A 22246-nucleotide genomic window follows, 5' to 3' on the forward strand; every position below is an offset into this window, starting at 1 on the left:
GCACCTGAAGAAAAAAACTAACAAACCACAGTGTTAGCTTGTACCCGTGCAAGGTGAAGGGAATCCTGAGAACATGACCTGCGGGGGTACTAGAGGAATGAGGTTTGGAACCACCGATCAAGACAAAGGTCTGTGGGTGTAGGAGGACACCTCTGTGAAGCTTCTTAACGGTAAGTGGTGTCATCCCCCTGGGGTTCTAGATAACTCAAGACTGGATGGACATAAATACAAACCCTTTGGCAGGTAAAACAGCTCCCTTGTATGTACTTCATCCGTGGGTTTAGCCGATAGGCAAGAGTTCAGTGTTAATATCTGATGAGTGGAAAAAGGTAAGGAGAAAATGTTACTCACCTGCACACTCAGTAGGGGGATTGGCATGACAAGGAAACAAGTTGAGGTAAGCAATGAAAGCCTCTATAAATTTGTCTTGCTATATATTCCTCTTCTCCTATATGTTCTTCTCTCCGTACCAGCCATTCTCAACCAGGGTTCCAGGAGCTGTAGAGTTCATCCAGGGGTGGCTAGGGGTTCCTTGACCTGTGGCTAACTGACCTCCCATCTGATGGTGCCTGCATAGTTCCAAGTCCAGCAGGTGGCTAAGGGTTCCTTGACCTGTGGCTAACTGACCTCCTATCTGATGGTGCCTGCATAGTTCCAAGTCCAGCAGGTGGCTAAGGGTTCCTTGACCTGTGGCTAACTGACCTCCTATCTGATGGTGCCTGCATAGTTCCAAGTCCAGCAGGTGGCTAAGAGTTACTTGAGCTGTGGCCAAACAACCTTCTGATGGTGGGATGAGCCAGTGGCATGACTTCAAGGGTGTCATTCTGGCCACCCTGAAAGCGGGGCAATTCTTCCCTCTTACTGACCACCCAATGTAAAGGCCATTTAACCAATGACCCTTGACAGACTATTCCTACCAGGGGTTCCCCAAGATTTGAAAATTACTTCAAGGGTTCCTCTGGGGTAAAATGGCTGAGAAAGCCTGCTCTATCCACTCTCTCCCACGGCAAATTTCCTTTAATAATCCCTCAGAAGCCAACGCCTTCCATCAGCTCTAGATACATTCGTCCAGAAATCTTTTCGGTCTGTGTGCTCACCCTTAGAATTCCACTCATGGTTTGTTGAGTGATACCACTCATTTGGTTCTAAAAAAAAAAAAAGAAAGCAACCACATCGATCTTCTATAAGTGTGTGACCAACACAGATAAAAACATAGTCTATGAGAGCAGTAGTTGGTTCGTGTCTTTTGGCCTTCAACAGAATTCGGCCAAATATCACGGTTGCCTTCTGCTACGGTGAGATCGGGCCGTGGTAAGGATTCGGTGCAGTAACTAGAGCTCAGTGAAATACTGTTTGTGAACGATTTTTTGTTGTTTTAAATACTTTTTTTTTTTTTTCGTAACATAGAAAGCACAAACACACGTTAATATTCTGTCACTGAAAACTAAAGCCCGATCGAACTTTTCGTTTAAATCAGCTGAACGATCTAGGTTCCTCAAAACAAATGGTGAGCAAAGCCCTACGGTTGGCTTTTCTTTCCACAGCATCTACAACTTGAGTAGAAAAGCCTGTTCTCCGACAGAATGCTGCAGAGAAGGACCTCTGCTCTCTGCGTGGAAGCAGTGGTTTCTCTGCAGAGGTCCAGCATGCCCCCTTGTTGAGTCACAGCTCTCCGATTGAGCTTCGTTGATTGGAGAACTCTAGCTCTGACTCAGCAGGTGGGGGCGTGTCTGACTTCTGCAGGGAAACCACTGCTCTTAGGCAGTGAGCTTTTTTTTGATTGGAGAGCCTTTGTTCTGAGCATGGGAGTGTCTGACCTCTGCTGAAAGGCTACTGCTTTCGAACAGCAAGCTCTGACCTCGGGGGTGTGTCTGACCTTTGTTGATTTGGTGAGTTCCAGTTCCGAGCAGTGGTCGTGTCCGACCCCTGCAGAGAAACCACTGCTTCCACCCAGAGAGCAAAGGTCTTTCTCAGCACTATGCTAGCAAGGGGGTAGGCTTTTTCGACTCAGCTGATGGTGTTTTCTAAAGAAAACCAACACGAATACTTTGCCCGCCTTCTGTTTGATGCCCCCCGAAATGCGTTCGACTGACTTGACATGAAAAGTTGAGTTGGACTTCAATCTCACACACTGGGAATGCACAAGAATAATAATAAAACATGCTGGAAGCCAACTCCACGTGGGCAGTGTGGATGTAGCTCTCTGCCTACAACTAAGTACATTATGTCCCTTTAAAAACAATACATTTTTTTTTTCATTTTGGACAGTTTCATAAAATGTCACTCATCTCAGTCTCAATAAAGTTTTTTTTTTTAGCTTTTTTTGATTTTTTTTTTTTTCTTAACACAGGAAAAAGAACTAAAACAAACTGACAATTTTCAAGCCAGTGAAAGTGAAAACCAGAAGGGAGGTAGCTGGAACCTGCTTTGAAAACACCCCCAGGAAATGCCCTTAAAATCCAACTCAGGGCCAAACCATTTTTTTTTTTTTTAGTTTTGGACAGAGTGGGGTGGGTATGGGAGACCGATACCCCATTTGGGAGGTTCCTCCAGATTTCATGTGGGGACAGGAAGTGATAGGAAATCTCTTCCACTTTCTTTTTTTTGGTGAGGTTGGAGCCTTATCTTCTTGTCCCGGTGGTAAGCGTTGACCTTGTTTCTTGCCCTTCTTATCACAGGGGCAGGAAGTGAAATCTCAAGGACAACAATAAATGCTTAAAGTGGAGCTCCAACCTTTTGCCCATCTCCCACCTCCCCCCATCTCCTAAGCACTCCCTCCGGGATCTTTTTAATGAAAGAAAAACCCAACACAACTTTTTATCTTCAATCTTCTAGCTCATAGTTCCCCAAATCCAGCCCACTACAAGATTTTATCTGGTCTTCTGATGTAAGATGAACTCTGAAGGGGTGTCTGATGTAAGGGGGGGAATCTGATTTAATGGTGGTTTGATTTTTTTTGACATGCAAATATAATATAATATAATATGTATGATGTGGCCCTCAAACAAAGAAGTTTGGAGACTCCATATCCAGCTGGTCTGATGACATCCCCAAGGAAAGTCTGATGGGGATCTCAGTGTAAGGGAATCTGATGTAAGGGAGGAGTCTTATGGTGTATGTAAGGGGGGAAAATGATGTAAGGGGAGCCCTCTGATCTAAGGGGACTTTGAAGGAAACTCTGATGTAAGGGGTCTGATGGGGATTCTGATGCAAGGGGGGTCTAATAAGGATTCTGATGTAAGGGGGTACTCCGATGAATACTCTGATTTAGGGGGGTCTGATTTTTTTCAGCCTGCAAATATTTTTCAAAATATATGATGTGGCCTTCAAATTGAAAAGTTTGGCGACCCCTGGTCTGATGACATCCCCAAGGAAGGTCTGATGGGGGCTTCAATGTAAGGGGATCTGATGGGGAATCTGGTGTAAGGGGGAAACCTGATGTAAGGGGGGCTCTCTGACCTAAGGGGGCTTTGAAGGAAACTCTGATGTAACGGGGTCTGATGGGGATTCTGATGCAAGGGGGTCCAATGGGCACTCTGATGTAAGGGGGTTCCCTGATAGGGATTCTGATTTAAGGGGGGTTTCTGATTCTTTTCAGCCTGAAAATATTTGTAAAATATTTGATGTGGCCTTCAAATTGAAAAGTCTGAAGACCCCTGGTCTGGCTGGTCTGATGATATTCCCATGATTTCCCCCTCTTCCTCCAATGATGTGGGGGTCCAGGCATTCTTTCAGGACATTCTTGATCAGTTCCTCAAGCGCTGACAGCCCATCCTATATCATGACACTCCCCCTAGGGGAGGAACATGTAAATGACAGGCTGGGCTCACAGGAAATGGGCAGCATGACATCATGAGGAGGAAGAAGGAAGCCAGGGATGGTGTTGGACCTTGGAGAACTTGGATTTTTTTAACACCTTGGGAGGAAGAAAAAGTAAGAACATGTAAATGACAGGCTCACGGGAAATGGGCAGCATGACATCATGAGGAGGAAGGACGCTAGGGTTGGTGTTGGAGCTTGGAGAACTTGGATTTTTTTTAACACCTTGGAAGGAAGAAAAAATGGGCAGCATGACATCATGAGTAGGAAGAAGGAAGCCAGGGATGGTGTTGGACCTTGGAGAACTTGGAGTTCCACTTTAAGCAAAGTATACCATTCCCAAATCTATCCATAACTTGAAAGTCAAAATGTTTGGCTGGAGTTGGGTTTAATCCATCAGGGATTGAGGAGGTCAAAAAAAAAAAAAGCTGCCATCTTACACAGACCTTGCATCGGGACAATTCACTATTGGTTATCACAAGATCTCTGCACTTTGTACACCGGCGGACATATTGACGTGCCCGCGGAGTGGCCTTATCGAACGAACACTTTTTTTTTTTCCCTCAGCAGCAACAGAGGAATGGAGGATCCCATCTAAAAAAACCAAAAACATGATGTTGCATATGTACCCCAATCGACACTGCTCAGTAGTATATACAGTAAGTATTGCTAGGCAAGACTGGCCCTGTAGTAAAATTAAAAATGCCGCTTGAGCTACTACACAACCAAGTACATACTACTGCACAAAAAAACATTCTCCTTTCAGCCTTACTCATCATTGGGTGTATTCTGGAGTTCTGCGCCTCCACCATACACGCTAGATATTTTAGGACACAGTGTCTACAAGCGAAAGGTCACCTAGGTGAACTCTACAAAAGTAGCATGGAAAATGAACCATCGGTATAAGGAAAGAAACAGAGCAGTGTTTTTCCATTCGTGTGCAGGACATTTCCGACTTGGGTCGAAACCTGTAGTCCGATGCCGAAACGTAACGCTGTTAGATGTTACAGATCGTAAGGAGCAGCTGTTAGGAGAATAGTCAACGCAGTCTACTCTACTCTGCCCTCTTCCCTAACTTGGCGTATCATTTCATCTCTCCAGAGTCCAGGCTAGGCTTGATCAGGAGGTACAAACCCATGCCGAGATAGGTTCTAAGTTGGTCCCTTTCATTTTGTTTCTAAGGGGCGAAGCCTGAAGGTGTACCGGGGCAGGCCGAAGACAGGATTTAAGGCAGACTGGTTGTTTGGGTTGATTTCTGCTTGACCTGACACAGTAAGGAAAAAAAAATAGCTGTATGGGACATAGCAGCAAGAATAGCAGCAACAGTTATGCTCAAACAACTAGTGTTGGGTTTTGGTGGCATTTGGAGAAATCTTAAAACATCTGTTATGAGGCGGGTTAGATCTCGTTCTAACGAGCCGTCAAACAGGAAAAGTGCACAGCTTGAGGTTTTGATGGATAAAGGAACACTAGAGCCTGCAAGGACTGCAAACCAATACATCGTCATTCTCAATCCCTCAGCCAGCCCTCCTTCCGCCATGAATTCTTACACATTTCCATTCTAACTATCGATAATAGAAAAGGAGATCTAAGAAGTCCTGTCCAGCTGGCTGAGAAATGTATTTATGGCTTTATTTTTTTTTTTCATTTTTTCATCTTCTGGCCATACCACAGCTCAACGCATCACTTGACTTTACGGTTTTGTTCCTTATGGCGTTCAAATCATTATGCATGATTCCCAGTTCTCTGTTGACGAAAACGGGGCAGACTGGTTTGTATCGAACGGTTTCCTGGTGGAGAAACGCAATCCAGTTCAATGACAAATGTAATGACGACGGGAGGAACGTGTTTATGTTTTCCAGTCTGCCTTTGGTCGTGGTCGTTCCAGACGTGCTGAGCCAGGCCTTTGGGCTTTTGGATGGTTCCCCTTTGCATTCTCCTTTGCCTTGGGGTCCCTGCATGCACACTTGTCCTGCACGTCACACCCTGCTGGGAATGGGATCACCTATTGAACACAAGAGAAAATTATAAGGCAAGAAAAAAGTCAACGTAGAGAAATAAGTCTTCCAATTACCAATTAAAGATGACGCCACCTATAGTTAAGAAATACAGTGGTGTCTTCTCTCCACCCCAGCCAACTGAGACTGCAAGAGCATCGGCAGACTGATGAAGTCATCCTTCTGTTCGATCTGCTCTCTCCTCCTATCATCGTGTTCCTTGTTAGTACATTTGCAGGCAGCACATCTGTTTGGCTCCAAACGCTGCCACTCTGGGGGCAAGAAGCTGACACCAAGTCACACTAGGTGCACTAGTTGACAACACTGTTTGAAATTTCAATGTGGCAGAGGCAAACAGTTCAATTAGGAAGTCAGGAGCTCAGTGGATTTTCGGCAGATCAACAGCAGAGGTGGACTTGTTCGGTTGAACCCAGAAGGCAATGGTATATCACCTGATCTAACCCTATAATGCTACACTACTGCATGGCACGCAGTTGTGGCGTGAATCCATTGAACTCAACAGGGAGTTTGACAAGTGAAGCCATTTGTCAAACTCTGAGTTAAAAATGCTGAGGGCACGAAGACAAGCAATATGGCTGTGGCATGTGAACAGCCCTGCCCGGCTGTTATTTTACCGTTTGGGTGGGTGGCATAATCGCGATTTAGCCACCCATGTTTACTGCTCCTCAACTGACCATCTGAAAGGGGCCTTAAAGTAAACTTGGCCTTCAACTGTCTTTATGTTTATGTAGCGCTACCCTCGCTGGGGCAGCTGGTAATAGCCGGTTCTCAATTAGCACAGAGGCTGCCCACCACCACAAGCACCAGTCCTTTCACTTTGGCTCCTATAACTTCATCTGGTTACCTTGTGCCTATATTACCAGTAGCCAATGTGATTTACAGAACACTGCACAGTCACTAGTCACCCAGTCATCGGGGCAGCTACCACCTTCCTCCGGACACAGTCCAGTGAGTGAGGCAGCCCTTCTCCAGACCAGATCCCTTGTGGTGAGGTCCTGCAATCAGCTTCTAAGTAGATCTATCCATCCTCAACCCTGGAACCGCTGAGGCCTCTGGAACAGCTGCACCATCAATGGACTGTCTTAGGCTCTGGAGAAGGTACCAAGGTCTTGAGTGCTTCAGACTATTTATCACCTTTCTAACCCCTTTCTGGAAACTCCTCTCCAGAGGTTGGCTGGAGCATGATAAATATTTAGGCTGGTTATTTGCATTTTCCTCCCTAAGTTCTAGAGCACGTGTCTAACATTCGACCCGCCAGGCCATTTAATGTGGTGCTTGAACCACTCCTGCAGCTGCTTTACCTCCTCAAACCCCCCACCCCCACCCCACCTTGTCCAGCAGTGTGCAGCAGGACAGAATTTCACCTTGCACTTCTCTGTGCAGCCACAGGGAGGCTCATCTCTGCCCTTTCTATGCAGCTACAGCACCCCCTATTCTCTGCCGCCCTTGGTCTCAGCATTTAGCAGCAGGACAGAACTCCCCTGCCAGATCCTGCACTTTTCTGTGCAGCCACAGAGGAGCTCATCTCTGCCCACCCCATTGTTCTCAGCAGTTGGCAGCAGAAAGGAGGACAGAACTCCTCCTACAGATCCTTAGCCGTTCTATGCATCCACAGCATCCTCTCATCCCTGCCTCCCTTGGTCTCAGCATTCAGCAGCAGGACAGAACTCCTCCAGCAGATCCTGCCCTTCTCTGTGCAGCCACAGGGAGACTCATCTCTGCCCCCCCCCCCCATTGGTCTCAGTGGTTGACAGCAGAGAGGAGGTCAGAACTCCTCCTACAGATCCTTAGCCTTTCTATGCAGCTACAGCACCCCCTCATCTCTGCCGCCCTTGGTCTTAGCATTTAGCAGCAGGACAGAACTCCCCTGCCAGATCCTGCACTTTTCTGCACAGCCACAGAGGGGCTCATCTCTGCCCCCCCATTGTTCTCAGCAGTTGGCAGCAGAAAGGAGGACAGAACTCCTCCTACAGATCCTTAGCCGTTCTATGCAGCTACAGCACCCTCTCGTCCAGGGGCGGACTGACAGCTCATGGGGCCCCCGGGCAATAGGGGATCATGGGGCCCCTGTGTCCTTGCCCAAACTCAAAAAAGCCTATGAAAAAGGTACTAGGGGCATCTCATGGGCCCCCTACTGACCCCGGGCCCTCAGGCAGTGCCCGAGTTTCCAAATGGTCAGTCCGCCTCTGCTCTCGTCCCTGCCTCCCTTGGTCTCAGCATTCAGCAGCAGGACAGAACTCCTCCAGCAGATCCTGCCCTTCTCTGTGAAGCCACTGAGAGGCTCATCTCTGTTACCCCCATTAATCTCAGCAGTTGGCATCAGAGAAGAGGACAAAACTTTAAATGCAGCCACAGCACCCCCTTGCCTCTGCCACCTTTGGTCTTAGCATTCAGCAGACTCTAACCCTCCTCTGGTCCTCATCCAGGCCCTGCACTTTGTGCTTCCCAGCTCCACAACCAGCTTCTTCCCAGCAGCAGAACAAGGTTAAGGGAGTGTGGGGGACTCCTGAATTCAGATGGTGGGGATTCTTGACATCTGACATTCTGACATAAGGTGGGGAGGGGGTGCTCTGGACATCTAGTCTTACCGAGATTTAACAAGCAACCATAATGCTGATGAGACCCTCAATGAAATTGAGTTTGATACCTCAAAAAGCTTCTGCTCCCTTGATTGCAGAAGAAGACAATTACATTTACTTAGAATCCTACGCTAGTAGCATGCTACACTTATGCAAAATACAAATATAATGAAGAGTTACAAGATGCCACCTTTTACGCTGGTTAGAAGCAAAGGTAGAAGTACGGAGCCCCTGGTGTCTCTATCTGTGCATAGTCTCAAACCTCATCTCCCCAAAGGTTCCAGCACAGTTCTCAAAACAATTGTACAGCAATCCCACTTTTCATTTCATAGCCTCGAGTACCAAGATATCAACCTACTATATAACTATTTCCAGGAAATATGATGTCACTAGTAACTAGGTACGCATAGGGCACAAAGGTCTTTTTCATTAGCAGAAAACTATTGTAAGCCATGTGAGCACATCTAATGGGTCTACAAGTTTCTGCCATAATCTCCAACATGTTTCCCAGTAACTATCTGTTGAGTACTGTGTGGTCCGGAGGAATGAGGATCCCTGGAACTCAACAGCGTATTCTGTTTCTTATTTGTCATTGTCTGTAAGGAATCCCTTTGCAAGAGCGGTCCAAGAAATACACCCTTACATAATAAAAAACATGCGCCGATGGTAGTAAACAGCCCCATCTGGTCCAAGAGTGGAAGGACCACGCTTTAATCTTCCTTTCTCCCAATCAAACTGGCAACTTGGGAGATGGGAGGATGTTTCGAGGTGCAGGTGCCTTAAAGGCTTGCCAAAGTTCATTAACAGAGACAGATGTATACAATTATGAAAAAAAAAAGTGAAGATATTTCACGTTTGGTATATTACGGTTGAGTGATTAAAAGCCTAACTCCAGCTTTTGCTATGACTTTCAATAGCACCCGGAACAAACTCGACTCGTAAGTCGTATGAGTGCTGCTCAGCCATTCACTGGAAGCCTTGTGTTTTGTGAATGAATGAAGGCTTCCTCTGACTGCCTCTTCACCTCAGCTAACCAGAGGAAGCCGTGTATTAATTCATAAAATTTCAAGGCATATATTAGAAAAGGAATCTGTTTGGGTCAGCTTGGCCCGAAAAAAACTATTTAAATTCACAGGGAAACTGGAGTTAGGCTTTAAAGCAGAAGTTTTATGAATGAATACAAGACATCCCCTGATCAGCGGAGATTGTGAAGTCATCTCACTGCCTCTCCGCCAATCAGAGGAAGCCTTGCATTAATTCATAAAATGACAAGGCTTCCAATGAATAGCCTGACTCGATTTTGTTCTGGAATGGGATGGGAAGTCCCCATACCGCTACCGGAGCACAATGCTGTATACTGTATGCAGCTTAACCTACAAACAGTTTATACAGTGTCGACAGCGGCCACATAGATTAGTATAGGAAATGGTTTGTTTGGGTCAGCTTGGCCCGAAAAAAAATATTTTAAGTCATAGCAATCACTGGAGTTAGGCTTTAAAGCAGAAGTTTTATGAATGAATACAAGACATTCCCTGATCAGCGGAGATTGTGACGTCATCTGACTGCCTCTCTACCTCAGCCAATCAGAGGAAGCCTTATATTAATTGCTAAAATTTCAAGGTGTATATTAGTAAAGGAAATTGTTTGGGTCAACTTGGCTCGAAAAAAACTAAAGTGTCACGGTATGGGAGCCTGCCAATTATTAATCCCCTTATTAATGCCTTGTATCACATGCCCTCAGTGTCCTGCTCTGTATTGTTCCAATTGTCCCCTGTGTCACTAGGCCAAATGACCAAATCAAATTACTCTGGGCCCCCTCCCTCCCGGCCAGCTGGCTGGGAGCTCTCTGCACACCTCCCAACTTTTCATCTATGCAGACATCATCCCTGCCCCCCAGGATGTCCCTGTAACCAGCCTGATTCTCCCTGGGGTCTAGTGTTCCCTTCCCCCTCCCGGTTGCCAAGGCGACCGGGGAGCGTCCTGCAGCAGTTTAAGAGGTGGATGCTGGGAGCTCCTATTCATTCCGGTGTGTAGTCTGCAAAGGATCTCAAGCTTCGGCGAGACCTTTGTGAATAGACTCTGCAAGCCTAACCCTAGCCTCACGGAGACCCCGCAGGAGGGAAGAGACAATCAGAGAAAGCTTGCCTGCGATTGCGAGAGACCCCACAGAAGGGGGAGAGAGTATCCCAGCCTGCCTGCTTTTTGCCAGAGACCCCACAGAAGGGGGAGAGACTACCACAGCCCGTCTGCCAGAGCCAGAGGCCACCCGCCTGATCCGGACTCCACAGGTACCTGCGTTCTGCTTCTACCCCTGGGAGACCAGGCACCCTGTTGGATCCGTGAGTACCTGCTCCCCCACTGTGTTACCTGAACTGTTGCGGTGGTGACTCTCGCACTCCTCTCCTGTGTCGGACTACCCCTGTTACAGGGACAACCCCTTGGCTCTCCTAGTGGACTATAAGTGGGTGGGCGTTACCATTTAGTGGCAAATCCACCCTCTCTGCCACCCCCCGTATTGAAGGACTGCCATCTGTTTGTCTCGATAAAGCTTTGTGCGTCTGCCATCCACTCTGTGTGTTCTGTCCTGCCTTTCCTCCGTTACATAAAGTAATAGGAAAACTGGAGTTAGATTTTAAAGCTGAAGTTTTATGAAAGAATACAGGGCTTCTCCTGATCAGCGGAGATTGTGAAGTCATCTGACTGTCTCTCCACCTCAGCCAATAAGAGGAAGCCTTGTATTAATTCATAACATTTCAAGGCATAAATCAGTAAAGGAAATTGTTTGTTTGGGTCAGCTTGGCCCGAAAAAAACTATTTTAAGTCATACCAAAACTGGAGGTAAGCTTTAAAGCTGATGTTTTATGAATGAATACAAGGCTTCCCCTGGTCACTGGAGACTGTAAAGTCATCTGACTGCCTCTTCACCTCAGCCAATCAGAGGAAGCCTAATATTAATTCATAATATTACAATGTTTCCTATGAATGGCCCAACTCAATTTTGTTCTGCAAATGGGATGGGAAGTCCCCATACCACTGCCTGAGCACAATGCTGTACACTGTATGCAGCTTAACCTACAAATAGTTTATACAGTGTTGACAGCGGCCACATAGATTAATAAAGGAAATTGTTTGTTTGGGTCAGCTAGGCCTGAAAAAAATATTTTAAGTTATAGCGATATTGTAATTAGGTTTTAAAGCTGAAGTTTTATGAATGAATACAAGGCTTCCCCTGATCAGCGGAGATTGTGAAGCCATCTGACAGCCTCTCCACCTCACCTAATCAGAGGAAGCCTTGTATTAATTCATAAAGTTTCAAGGCATATATCAGTAAATTGTTTGTTTGGGTCAGCTTGGCCTGAAAAAACAATTTTAAGTCATAGCAAAACTGGAGGTAGGCTTTAAAGCTAAAGTTTTATGAATGAACACAGGGTTTTCCCTAATCAGCGGAGATTGTGAAGTCATCTGACTGCCTCTCCACCTCAGCCAATCAGAGGAAGCCTTGCATTCATTCATAAAATGACAAGGCTTCCAATGAATAGCCTGACTCGATTTTGTTCTGGAAATGGGACGGGAAGTCCCCATACCGCTACCAGAGCACAATGCTGTATACCGTATGCAGCTTAACCTACAAACAGTTTATATAGTGTAGACAGACGCCACATAGATTAGTATAGGAAATGGTTTGTTTGGGTCAGCTTGGCCCGAAAAAAATATTTTAAGTCAGCAAAACTGGAGGTAGGCTTTAAAGCTGAAGTTTTATGAATGCATACAGGGCTTGCCCTAATCAGCAGAGATTGTGAAGTCATCTGACCGCCTCTCCACCTCACCTAATCAGAGGAAGTCTTGTATTAATTCATAAAATTTCAAGACATATATTAGTAAAGAAAATTGTTTGTTTGGGTCAGCTTGGTCCATATGAACTATTTCAAGTTATAGGAATCACTGGAATTAGGCTTTAAAGCAGACGTTTTATGAATGAATACAAGACATTCCCTGATTAGTGGAGATTGTGAAGTCATCTGACTGCCTTTCCACCTCAGCCAATCATAGGAAGCCTTATATTAATTGCTAAAATTTCAAGGTGTATATTAGTTAAGGAATTTGTTTATTTGGGTCAGCTTGGCTCGAAATAAACTAAAGTAATAGGAAAACTGGAGTTAGATCTTAAAGCTGAAGTTTTATGAAAGAATACAGGGCTTCTCCTGATCAGCGGAGACTGTGAAGTCAGCTTAACCTACAAACAGTTTATACAGTGTCGACAGCTGCCACATAGATTAGTATAGGAAATGGTTTGTTTGGGTCAGCTTGGCCCGAAAAATTTTTTTTAAGTCATAGCAAAACTGGAGCTAGGCTTTAAAGATGAAGTTTTATGAATGCATACAGAGTTTGCCCTAATCAGCGGAAATTGTGAAATCTGACCGCCTCTCAACCTCACCTAATCAGAGGAAGTCTTGTATTAATTTATACAATTTCAAGACATATATTAGTAAAAGAAATTGTTTGTTTGGGTCAGCTTGGCCTGAAAAAACTATTTTAAGTTATAGCAAAACTGGAGGTAGGCTTTAAAGCTGAAGTTTTATGAATGAATACAGGGCTTGTCCTAATCATCGGAGATTGTGAAGTCATCTGACCACCTCTCCACCTCAGCCAATCAGAGGAAGCCTTGCATTATAAAATCACAAGGCTTTCAATGAATAGCCTTACTCGATTTTGTTCTGGAAATGGGAAAGGAAGTCCCCATACCACTGCCAAAACACAGTGTTGTACACTGTATGCAGCTTAGACTAAGTACAGCATATACAGCGCTGACAGCAGCCGCTTGTATTAGTAAATTGTTTGTTTGGGTCAGCTTGGCCCATATGAACTATTTCAAATTATAGCAATACTGGAGTTAGGCTTTAAAGTCGAAGTTTAATCTGTTTATATTTTGCCCTTTTTCGTTCCTCTCCCCCCATTCATCAACATGCTAATGAGATTTTTCAATAAAATCTTTCCATTTTCATTACACGCATTATTTTAAACCCAGTGATGTCATCATTGGCCCCCTGTGCTCCTCTATGCAATGCAGTCAGATCATGGCTGGCAGGGTACTGTACATAGCTTCTTGAAAACATCACAGCACCCTGCCTGGTCCTGATGGAAGCAGTGGGCTGGCTGTTGGGAGGTGCGGATGTTCCTAGGTGGGCAGCAAATGTGGAGCCTCCAAGAACTGCAATCCAAATAATGAAAGGAGCCACAACAATCAGGCTGAGGAGGAAAGGGCTAGAATATGCTGGATGTCCTCCAGCCAGGAAATGAGACGGTGCTCTATCTGACTTGCTGCAGCTTCTAATGCACATTGTGAGAAGCTCACAGTGTGCAGTGATATCAGAGTAAACAGGAGAGGAGCCGGTACAAAGGTGCAAGACTGACGGAGAGGCCGGAGGTCAGATTTGAACTCTCAGAGGCCTTTAAGCTGTCATGGGTTTGCAAGATAAATTGCTGAAGAAGCCAACAGTTTTGATCCATGCCAAAAGAACTTAAATTCAATGTATTATATTTAGACAGAAAGCATATGCTTAGCTTCTCATAATGCCAAAAGTTTGATTTCTGAAATATTATAACCCAAAATATCAATCATACCTTATATTTGTTGAGAACAAAGAACAAACATATGGGTGCAATTTCTCTTTGGAAATGGTTTTACTGTGTGGATTCCAAAGATCTTTTTTTTATGGAAATCACATTTTTTGCACCCTAACTTACATATTTTTAATATAAAAAAAATATAAATGGTGATATGTCAAATGACAGCTCTTGCTTATTTTTTATTAACATCTTGTTTCTTACAATTAGTGAAAAAGACAAGACTATGGTTTGGAAAATACTTAAAAATTATTATTCTGTTACTATTATATTATTAAAATTATTATAATGTTAAAATATTAATATTCATTAATATATTATAATATTAATATAATAATAATATAACGTTACGATATTAGTATATTCATATATTCAAAGTATATTATTATTATTTCTATAATTACATTATCGCCACACCCATCCTCCCCTCATTTCCATGACATAGGGGTGTGTTCTGCCACACCCATTCTCCCCTCATTTCCATGACATAGGAGGTGTGTTCTGCCACAACCATCCTTCCCTCATTTCTATGACATGGGGGGGGGGGTGTTCTGCCACACCCATCCTCCCCTCATTTCCATGACATGGGGGGGGGGTTCTGCCACACCCATCCTCCCCTCATTTCCATGACATAGGAGGTGTGTTCTGCCACACCCATCCTTCCCTCATTTCCATGACATAGGGGGGGTGTTCTGCCACACCCATCCTCCCCTCATTTCCATGACATAGGAGGTGTGTTCTGCCACACCCATCCTTCCCTCATTTCCATGACATGGGGGGGGTGTCCTGCCACACCCATCCTCCCCTCATTTCCATGACATAGGGGGTGTGTTCTGCCACACCCATCCTCCTTAATTACCGTGACATAGGAGGTGTGTTCTACCAAACCCCTCATCCCCTCATTTCCATTACATAGGAGATGTGTTCTGCCACACCCCTCATCCCCTCATTTCCATGACATGGGGGGGATGTTCTACCACACCCATCCTCCCCTTATTTCCATGACATAGGAGGTGTGTTCTGCCACACCCCTCATCCCCTCATCTCCATGACACAGGTTGTGTGTTCTGCCACACCCAGCCTCCTCTCATTTCCATGACATAGGGGGTGTGTTCTGCCACACCCATCCTCCTCTCATTCCCATGACATAGGAGGTGTGTTCTGCCACACCCCTCATCCCCTCATTTCCATTACATAGGAGATGTGTTCTGCCACACCCCTCATTTCCATGACATGGGGGGGATGTTCTACCACACCCATCCTCCCCTCATTTCCATGACATAGGAGGTGTGTTCTGCCACACCCCTCATCCCCTCATCTCCATGACACAGGTTGTGTGTTCTGCCACACCCAGCCTCCTCTCATTTCCATGACATAGGGGGTGTGTTCTGCCACACCCATCCTCCTCTCATTCCCATGACATAGGAGGTGTGTTCTGCCACACCCCTCATCCCCTCATTTCCATGACATAAGGGGTGTGTTCTGCCACACCCCTCATCCCCTCATTTCTATGACATAGGTGTGTTCTGCCACACCCATCCTCCCCTCATTTCCATGACATAGGTGTCTTCTGTAGTTCACAAAGAGAAGTCAGCTGGGGCCCAGAACAACGTTTGGATTTCTGGTAGAATCAACAGATTTTTTTTTACATTGATGTGGTCCGTGCTTTGTGGGCTGCAGTGCCAAGTGACGGTGGTATGGCTCTGATGTCCCACTCCTATGACTAAAATCAGGGGTGGGGGTGAAACACGTCAAAGAGCGTGGCCTTCAGGAGGAGCAGGGGCTGAGGCCCAGAACAACGTTTGGATTTCTGGTAGAATCAACAGATTTTTTTTTTACATTGATCTGGTCCATGCTTTGTGGGCTGCAGTGCCAAGTGACGGTGGTATGGCTCTGATGTCCCACTCCTATGACTAAAACCAGAGGTGGGGGTGAAATGCGTCAAAGAGCGTGGCCTTCAGGAGGAGCTGGGGCTGAGGCCCAGAACAACGTTTGGATTTCTGGTAGAATCAACAGATTTTTTTTTACATTGACCTGGTCCATGTTTTGCGGGCCGCAGCGCCAAGTGACGGTGGTATGGCTCTGATGTCCCACTCCTATGACTAAAATCAGGGGTGGGGGTGAAACGCGTCAAAGGGCATGGCCTTTAAGAGTTGAAGTTCAATTGTTTGGTCATCCATTTGGAATTTTTTACCCAGTTCTCGAACAGATATAACAAAACTCTTTCAATGGGAGATCTAACAGACCAAATAGCGGCAAATAAGGAAAGTTGAGTGTTGGGGCTTACATGCACTTTACGCAGATAAGAAGTTTATTTTTACCCATTTAAAAATACTTTCCAAAAACAGTCTGTTCCCTTCCACTCACTGTCCGCGATCCCAATTTCGCCAAAATTTTGGCAAAATTTCACTCATCCCTACTGATGAAGTTATACCTGCAATACGAACTTTCTTGAACTAAGAGTGCATACAGTTTTTGATACCAGAAAAAAAAAGTTACTTTTAATTAAGAATTTTTTTTTAACCATAGATCTGTTCTTTTGAAAAAAAGAAAAAAAAGATACAAAAAAAATGTGTTAAAAACTGTGATCTTACCATTTTCGTTTTAACTGTTGAGGCACAGCAATCACCCCCGTCGTAGTCGCAGAAAGCCCAGTTGTTTCCACCATCACAATAATTATCAGCAATAAAAGGCTGTAGGGTTGATTAAAAAAAAATGTTAAACTACCACTTAAGAAAAGATAAAAAAAAAATATATATATATATATTTAATAATAATTAAAAAAAAGAAATGAAATGAAAAGAAGGAGAAAAGAAGAAGAAAAGATCAAAAGGTTGAAAGCAATGGAAAAGCAAAAATAGATTCAAGTGTTTAAGTGTATCCTTACTGTTGCCTAGACACTCCTGTGCCATGAGGCTCATAGCTGTGTACACTCACCGGCCACTTTATTAGGTACAATTGCTTGGTAACACAAACTGCTAATCAGCCAATCACATGGCAGTAACTCATTTAGGCATCTAGACGTGGTGAAGAATACTTGCTGAAGTTCAAACCGAGCATAGGAATGGGGAAGAAAGGGGATTTAAGTGACTTTGCATGTGGCATGGGTTGTTGGTGCCAGATGGGCTGGTCTATTGTTGCTGCCAGATGAGCTGGTCTAAATATTTCATAAACTGCTGATCTACTGGGATTTTCACGCACAACCATCTCTAGGGTTTACAGAGGATGGTCCGAAAAAGAGAAAATATCCCGTGAGCGGCAGTTGTCTGAAGGAAAATGCCTTGTTGATGTCAGAGGTCAGAAGAGAATGGGCAGACTGGTTGGAGATGATAGAAAGGCAACAGTAACTCAAATAACTACTCGTTACAACCAAGGAATCCAGAATACCATCTCTGAAAGCACAACACGTCCAACCTTGAAGCAGATGGGCTTCAGCAGCAGAAGACCAGACTGGGGGCCACTCCTGTCAGCTAAGAACAAGAAACGGAGGCTACAATTGGCACAGGCTCATCAAAATTGGACAATAGAAGATTGGAAAAACGTTTCCTGGTCTGATGAGTCTGGATTCAGCTGCGACATTCAGATGGTCGGGTCAGAATTTGGCGTAAACAACATGAAAGCTTGGATCCAACCTGCCTTGTATCAATAGTTCAGGCTGGTGGTGTAACGGTGTGGGGGAGATTTTCTTGGCACACTTTGGGCCCCTTAGTACCAATTGAGCATTGTTTAATAGCTGAGTATTGTTGCTGACCATGTCCATCCCTTTATGACTCCAGTGTCCCCATCTTCTGATGGCTCCTTCCAGCAGGATAATAATGCACCATGTCACAAAGATCAAATCATCTCCAATTGGTTTCTGGAACATGACAATGAGGTCACTGTACTCCAATGGCCTCCACAGTCACCAATCTCAATCCAATAGAGCACCTTTGGTCTGTGGTGGAACGGGAGTGTTAGGGATCCGGGTGTGACCAGAAATGTGTGGACTGACACAGGGAAGTAGCAGGCTTCAAGAACACAGGCGTAGTCAGGGCTGGAGAGGTGGAATGGTCAGGCAGGCCGCAAGGTACTGTCAGGCTCCGCCCAACGGGATCTCTAGTGGTCCACAGCACGGGGTTTCCCAGGACACGGAGTCTAAGTCCCAGTCTGCCTTTTCACCAGAGCCCCTGATGGTGGGGATGGACTTGGTGCAAGACTGGAACCAGGTCGCGCCCCTGGGCACCCCCGGCGGTGGTAGAGGGGTCCCGCTGAGAGTGTGTGTCCGGGATGAGCCTGCTGTGAAGGGGATGACAGGTCCCGATCCGAGCGGGATGGATGGATGACTGCTAGGAGTGAGCGAGGTCAGACTAGCCGGGTCGGTATCATGCGGGCAGCGTGGTACAGGAGGAGCAAGCGGAGAATGGTCGGGGTCACAAGCCAGGTTCAGCAGGTAGTGGGCAGCATTGTAACGAGGGTCAGGCAGAGGGATGGTCAGGAACGAGCCGGGGTCAGAGCAGGAGAGTGTCAGCATAAAACAGAACAGGCAGAGTTTGGCAACAAGGAAACGTACTTACAGGAACAGGAACAAGATACAGGATACAAGGGCTCATGGGAAACATTTACACCAAGGCACAGATCACAGGCCTGGTCATTCCTTAAATACACCTGCTGTAACCAGCCCCAGGTGTTGGCTGACTGCAGAAGTGAGCTTCTGGCTGCCGAGAGCACCCGCTGGTCAGCCCCGGCACTGCAGCCCACACGGCAGGTGAGTCCCACCACCAGTGCTGAGTCCATTCCTGACAGGGAGATTGGTATCATGGATGTGAAGCCGACAAATCTGCAGCAACTGTGTGATGCTGTCAAGTCAACACGCACCAAAATCTCTGAGGAATGTTTCCAACACCTTGTTGAATCTATGCCATGAAGAATGAAGGCAGTTCTGAAGTCAAAAGGGATTCCAACCCGATACTAGCAAGGTGGACCTAATAAAGTGACCGGTGAGTGTATCTACAGTGTGAGATCATCTAAGGCAGTGGTGTCTCTGATTGCTAATCTCAGGAGATTTGGAGTGAGATAAGGTGATGTCACTACTTCAGTGCTCACTGTTCTCCTTGCTGGAGGTAAAACTGTGCCTGATGACCTGCAATGCAAGCATCTCCCTGCTTCATCCATTTTGCAGATCTGTGCTTCCTCCACCTCTATCATTACCCCACCAGTCATCAGATCTCCTGTCTTGATGGGAGCAACTCTCACATGAGGAAGCAAAGCCCTGCCTCTACCAAGTGGAGCACAGCTTTCATAATACACATCCTTTTTAATCTAGGGTAGGCATACAGGTGGACCGGAACTCAAAAGTGAATCTTTTCTATACTATTAGGTTAAATATACCTCAACAGCACCCTAAAAAAATCTACTTTTTGTTTTTCTATATTCCTTCTGAAAAATATCCGTGTACTTCCTTGTATGTAGGGGTGCCTAGGCTCCCATGTGCCTGTAGCCTCATAGCTGTATATCTGAAGCATGAGATCATCTAAGGCACTGCTGCCTCTGATTGCTAACCTCAGGAGATTTGAAGTTAGATTTGTTTTTTTCACTGTACTGCTCACTGTGCTCCCTGCTGGAGGGAAAGCTGTACCTGATGAACTGCAATGCAAGAGTCTCCCTGCTTCATTTATTATTATGATCTGATTTTTTTTTCCATCTTTCCTGATGTTGCCTGATTATTCCTTCATCAATCATAAAACCATAATATAATCCATAATCCCATCCATCTGGAAGTCATGATAGATGAACGTTTTCCTGACTGCTCACTGTGTGCAGTGAAATCAAAGCAAACGTGTTAAACTTTGTGACTTGAAATCAGAGTGGGACTTGGTAAGGATGGAGTTCCGCTTCAAATCAATGAAATCCTCCTTTTGGCAAATTACATTTCTGTATGTCCTCAACTCACCTCGCACCTCTTAATACAAACAAGCTCCTCTGGAGGAGGATACCACTGACGTCTTCCTGTGCAAATGATTCTCTGGAAAGAATAAAATACTGAATCAAACTGTGTGTAATATGCAAAGAATACTACAGAGGAAACAAGCCGATGTAAACATGAGTACTTAGTTACTACGGTTGAAAAAAGACACATGTTCATTGAGTTCAACCAATAGAAAAATAAATATTTAACTGAAAAAATTGCATCCATGGAGCCCTAGGCCTATAAGAGTACTAAAAACCCTTATAAAGGGTGGGCCAATTTGCACAAAGAAGAAACATTTTCTTCCTGGTCCCCTAAGGCAGGGGTCTCCAAACTGCAGCCATGGCCAGGTGTGGCCCTTTACATGCCTTGGCACTATTCCTCCCACTGATACCAATGATGGGGCACTATTCTTCCCACTGACACCAATGATGGGGCACTATTCCTCCCACTGATACCAATGATGGAGCACTATTCCTCCCACTGACACCAATGATGGGGCACTATTCCTCCCACTGATACCAATGATGGGGCACTATTCATCCCACTGACACCAATGATGGGGCACTATTCCTCCCACTGATACCAATGATGGGGCACTATTCCTCCCACTGACACTAATGATGGGGCACTATTCCTCCCACTGACACCAATGATGGGGCACTATTCCTCCCACTGACACCAATGATGGCACACTATTCCTCCCACTGATACCAATGATGGGGCACTATTCCTCCCACTGACACTAATGATGGGGCACTATTCCTCCCACTGACACAAATGATGGAGCACTATTCCTCCCACTGACACCAATGATGGGGCACTATTCCTCCCACTGATACCAATGATGGGGCACTATTCCTCCCACTGATACCAATGATGGGGCACTATTCCTCCCACTGATACCAATGATGGGGCACTATTCTTCCCACTGACACCAATGATGGGGCACTATTCCTCCCACTGATACCAATGATAGGGCACTATTCCTCCCACTGATACCAATGATGGGGCACTATTCCTCCCACTGACACCAATGATGGGGCACTATTCCTCCCACTGACACCAATGATGGGTCACTATTCCTCCCACTGACACCAATGATGGGGCACTATTTTTCCCACTGACACCAATGATGGGGCACTATTCCTCCCACTGACACCAATGATGGGGCACTATTCCTCCCACTGACACCAATGATGGGGCACTATTCATCCCACTGACACCAATGATGGGGAACTATTCTTTCCACTAATAGCAACGATGGGAAGCCATTCGGTTAACTGATACCAATGATGGGGCAACTATCGGTAAAGTAGGCAACATAGTTGGGTAAGAATGCATGCTTGCAGAACAGGACCACCAGGAAGCACTTCGCCAATCCTAAAGGACCGAGGTATTCCCTGCCCTGCAGCTGTACATATACACGCCTCTTGTAAACGTGCAAATGTAAATGTGCCGGGAATACCCCGGATGCAGATGACTGGCTCAATACAGCTGGTCGCCTCCTGGTGGGCTCTCCCAGGTGGGTTTGGACTAGGATCTGAACATGCTTGAGCTCATCCATACTTGACGGGAAGGGGGACAACGTGCAGACACTTTGAGCCCAATATGCCACAATATAACATACATAGCCACCATCAGTGTCCTTCAAGTGCATCACAGCAAACTTTTCATACCGAATGTCGCTGATGTCACAGAGACTATTTGCAAGCAATTATAAAATCATGCCGGGGTATACAGTAAACCAAATGTTGCATCCCCCCAACTCCGAAAAATATATAAAAAAAAATAAAAAAGGATCAGTCAGAGTAAATGTTAACAGTCCGCAGTCCTTTTCCCAAGCCAGTCTTTAATCAAATTACAAAATGACGTCAATACAATTCAATTTTTGACGATTGGAAGTAACAACGGTCCATTTTTTGGCGTCTTCACGTATAATGTAAATAATATTATATAATACCCCCCCGAGAGGGTTAAAAGATAAGCTCGTTTTCTGCAGCCCCGGCTTTGGAGATTAGGAGAAAATTGTTAATCTATTATAGTTAGAAGACAATAAGGGTTATAGTTGGAGAGTGGGTCTGGTTGCAAGACAGCTCTCTCATTAGATAGACAATTAGCAACAACAAAACAGATGTTCCTATAGAGGCCCGCTTCTGCAACGGAGGCCACGGGATAAATGATTTCAAGATTTTGGTAATGATGAGGAACACAGAAAGAGAGGCTGGAATGGGAATGTGAATTCATACAGGAATTCTAAA

General features: G+C 45.4%; 1 protein-coding gene across 1 annotated transcript in view; it reads right to left on the reverse strand.

Moving 5' to 3' along the window:
* Positions 1-5430: 5430 nt before the first annotated feature.
* The window catches only part of PAPPA (pappalysin 1), a 396585-nt gene continuing 379769 nt past the window's right edge, over positions 5431-22246 (reverse strand). The window contains exons 20-22 of the mRNA XM_089685526.1: positions 19971-20042; positions 16636-16734; positions 5431-5824 (exon numbers count right to left, since the gene is read on the reverse strand). Of these exons, the coding sequence (XP_089541652.1) occupies positions 5669-5824; positions 16636-16734; positions 19971-20042 (327 nt within the window). The 3' untranslated portion in view covers positions 5431-5668. The remainder of the gene's footprint in view (positions 5825-16635; positions 16735-19970; positions 20043-22246) is intronic.

The sequence above is a fragment of the Staurois parvus genome, unplaced genomic scaffold (assembly GCF_062004578.1).
Source record: "Staurois parvus isolate SC_StPar_1 unplaced genomic scaffold, SC_StPar_1.0 ptg000377l, whole genome shotgun sequence".
In the NCBI taxonomy this organism is placed as follows: domain Eukaryota; kingdom Metazoa; phylum Chordata; class Amphibia; order Anura; family Ranidae; genus Staurois; species Staurois parvus.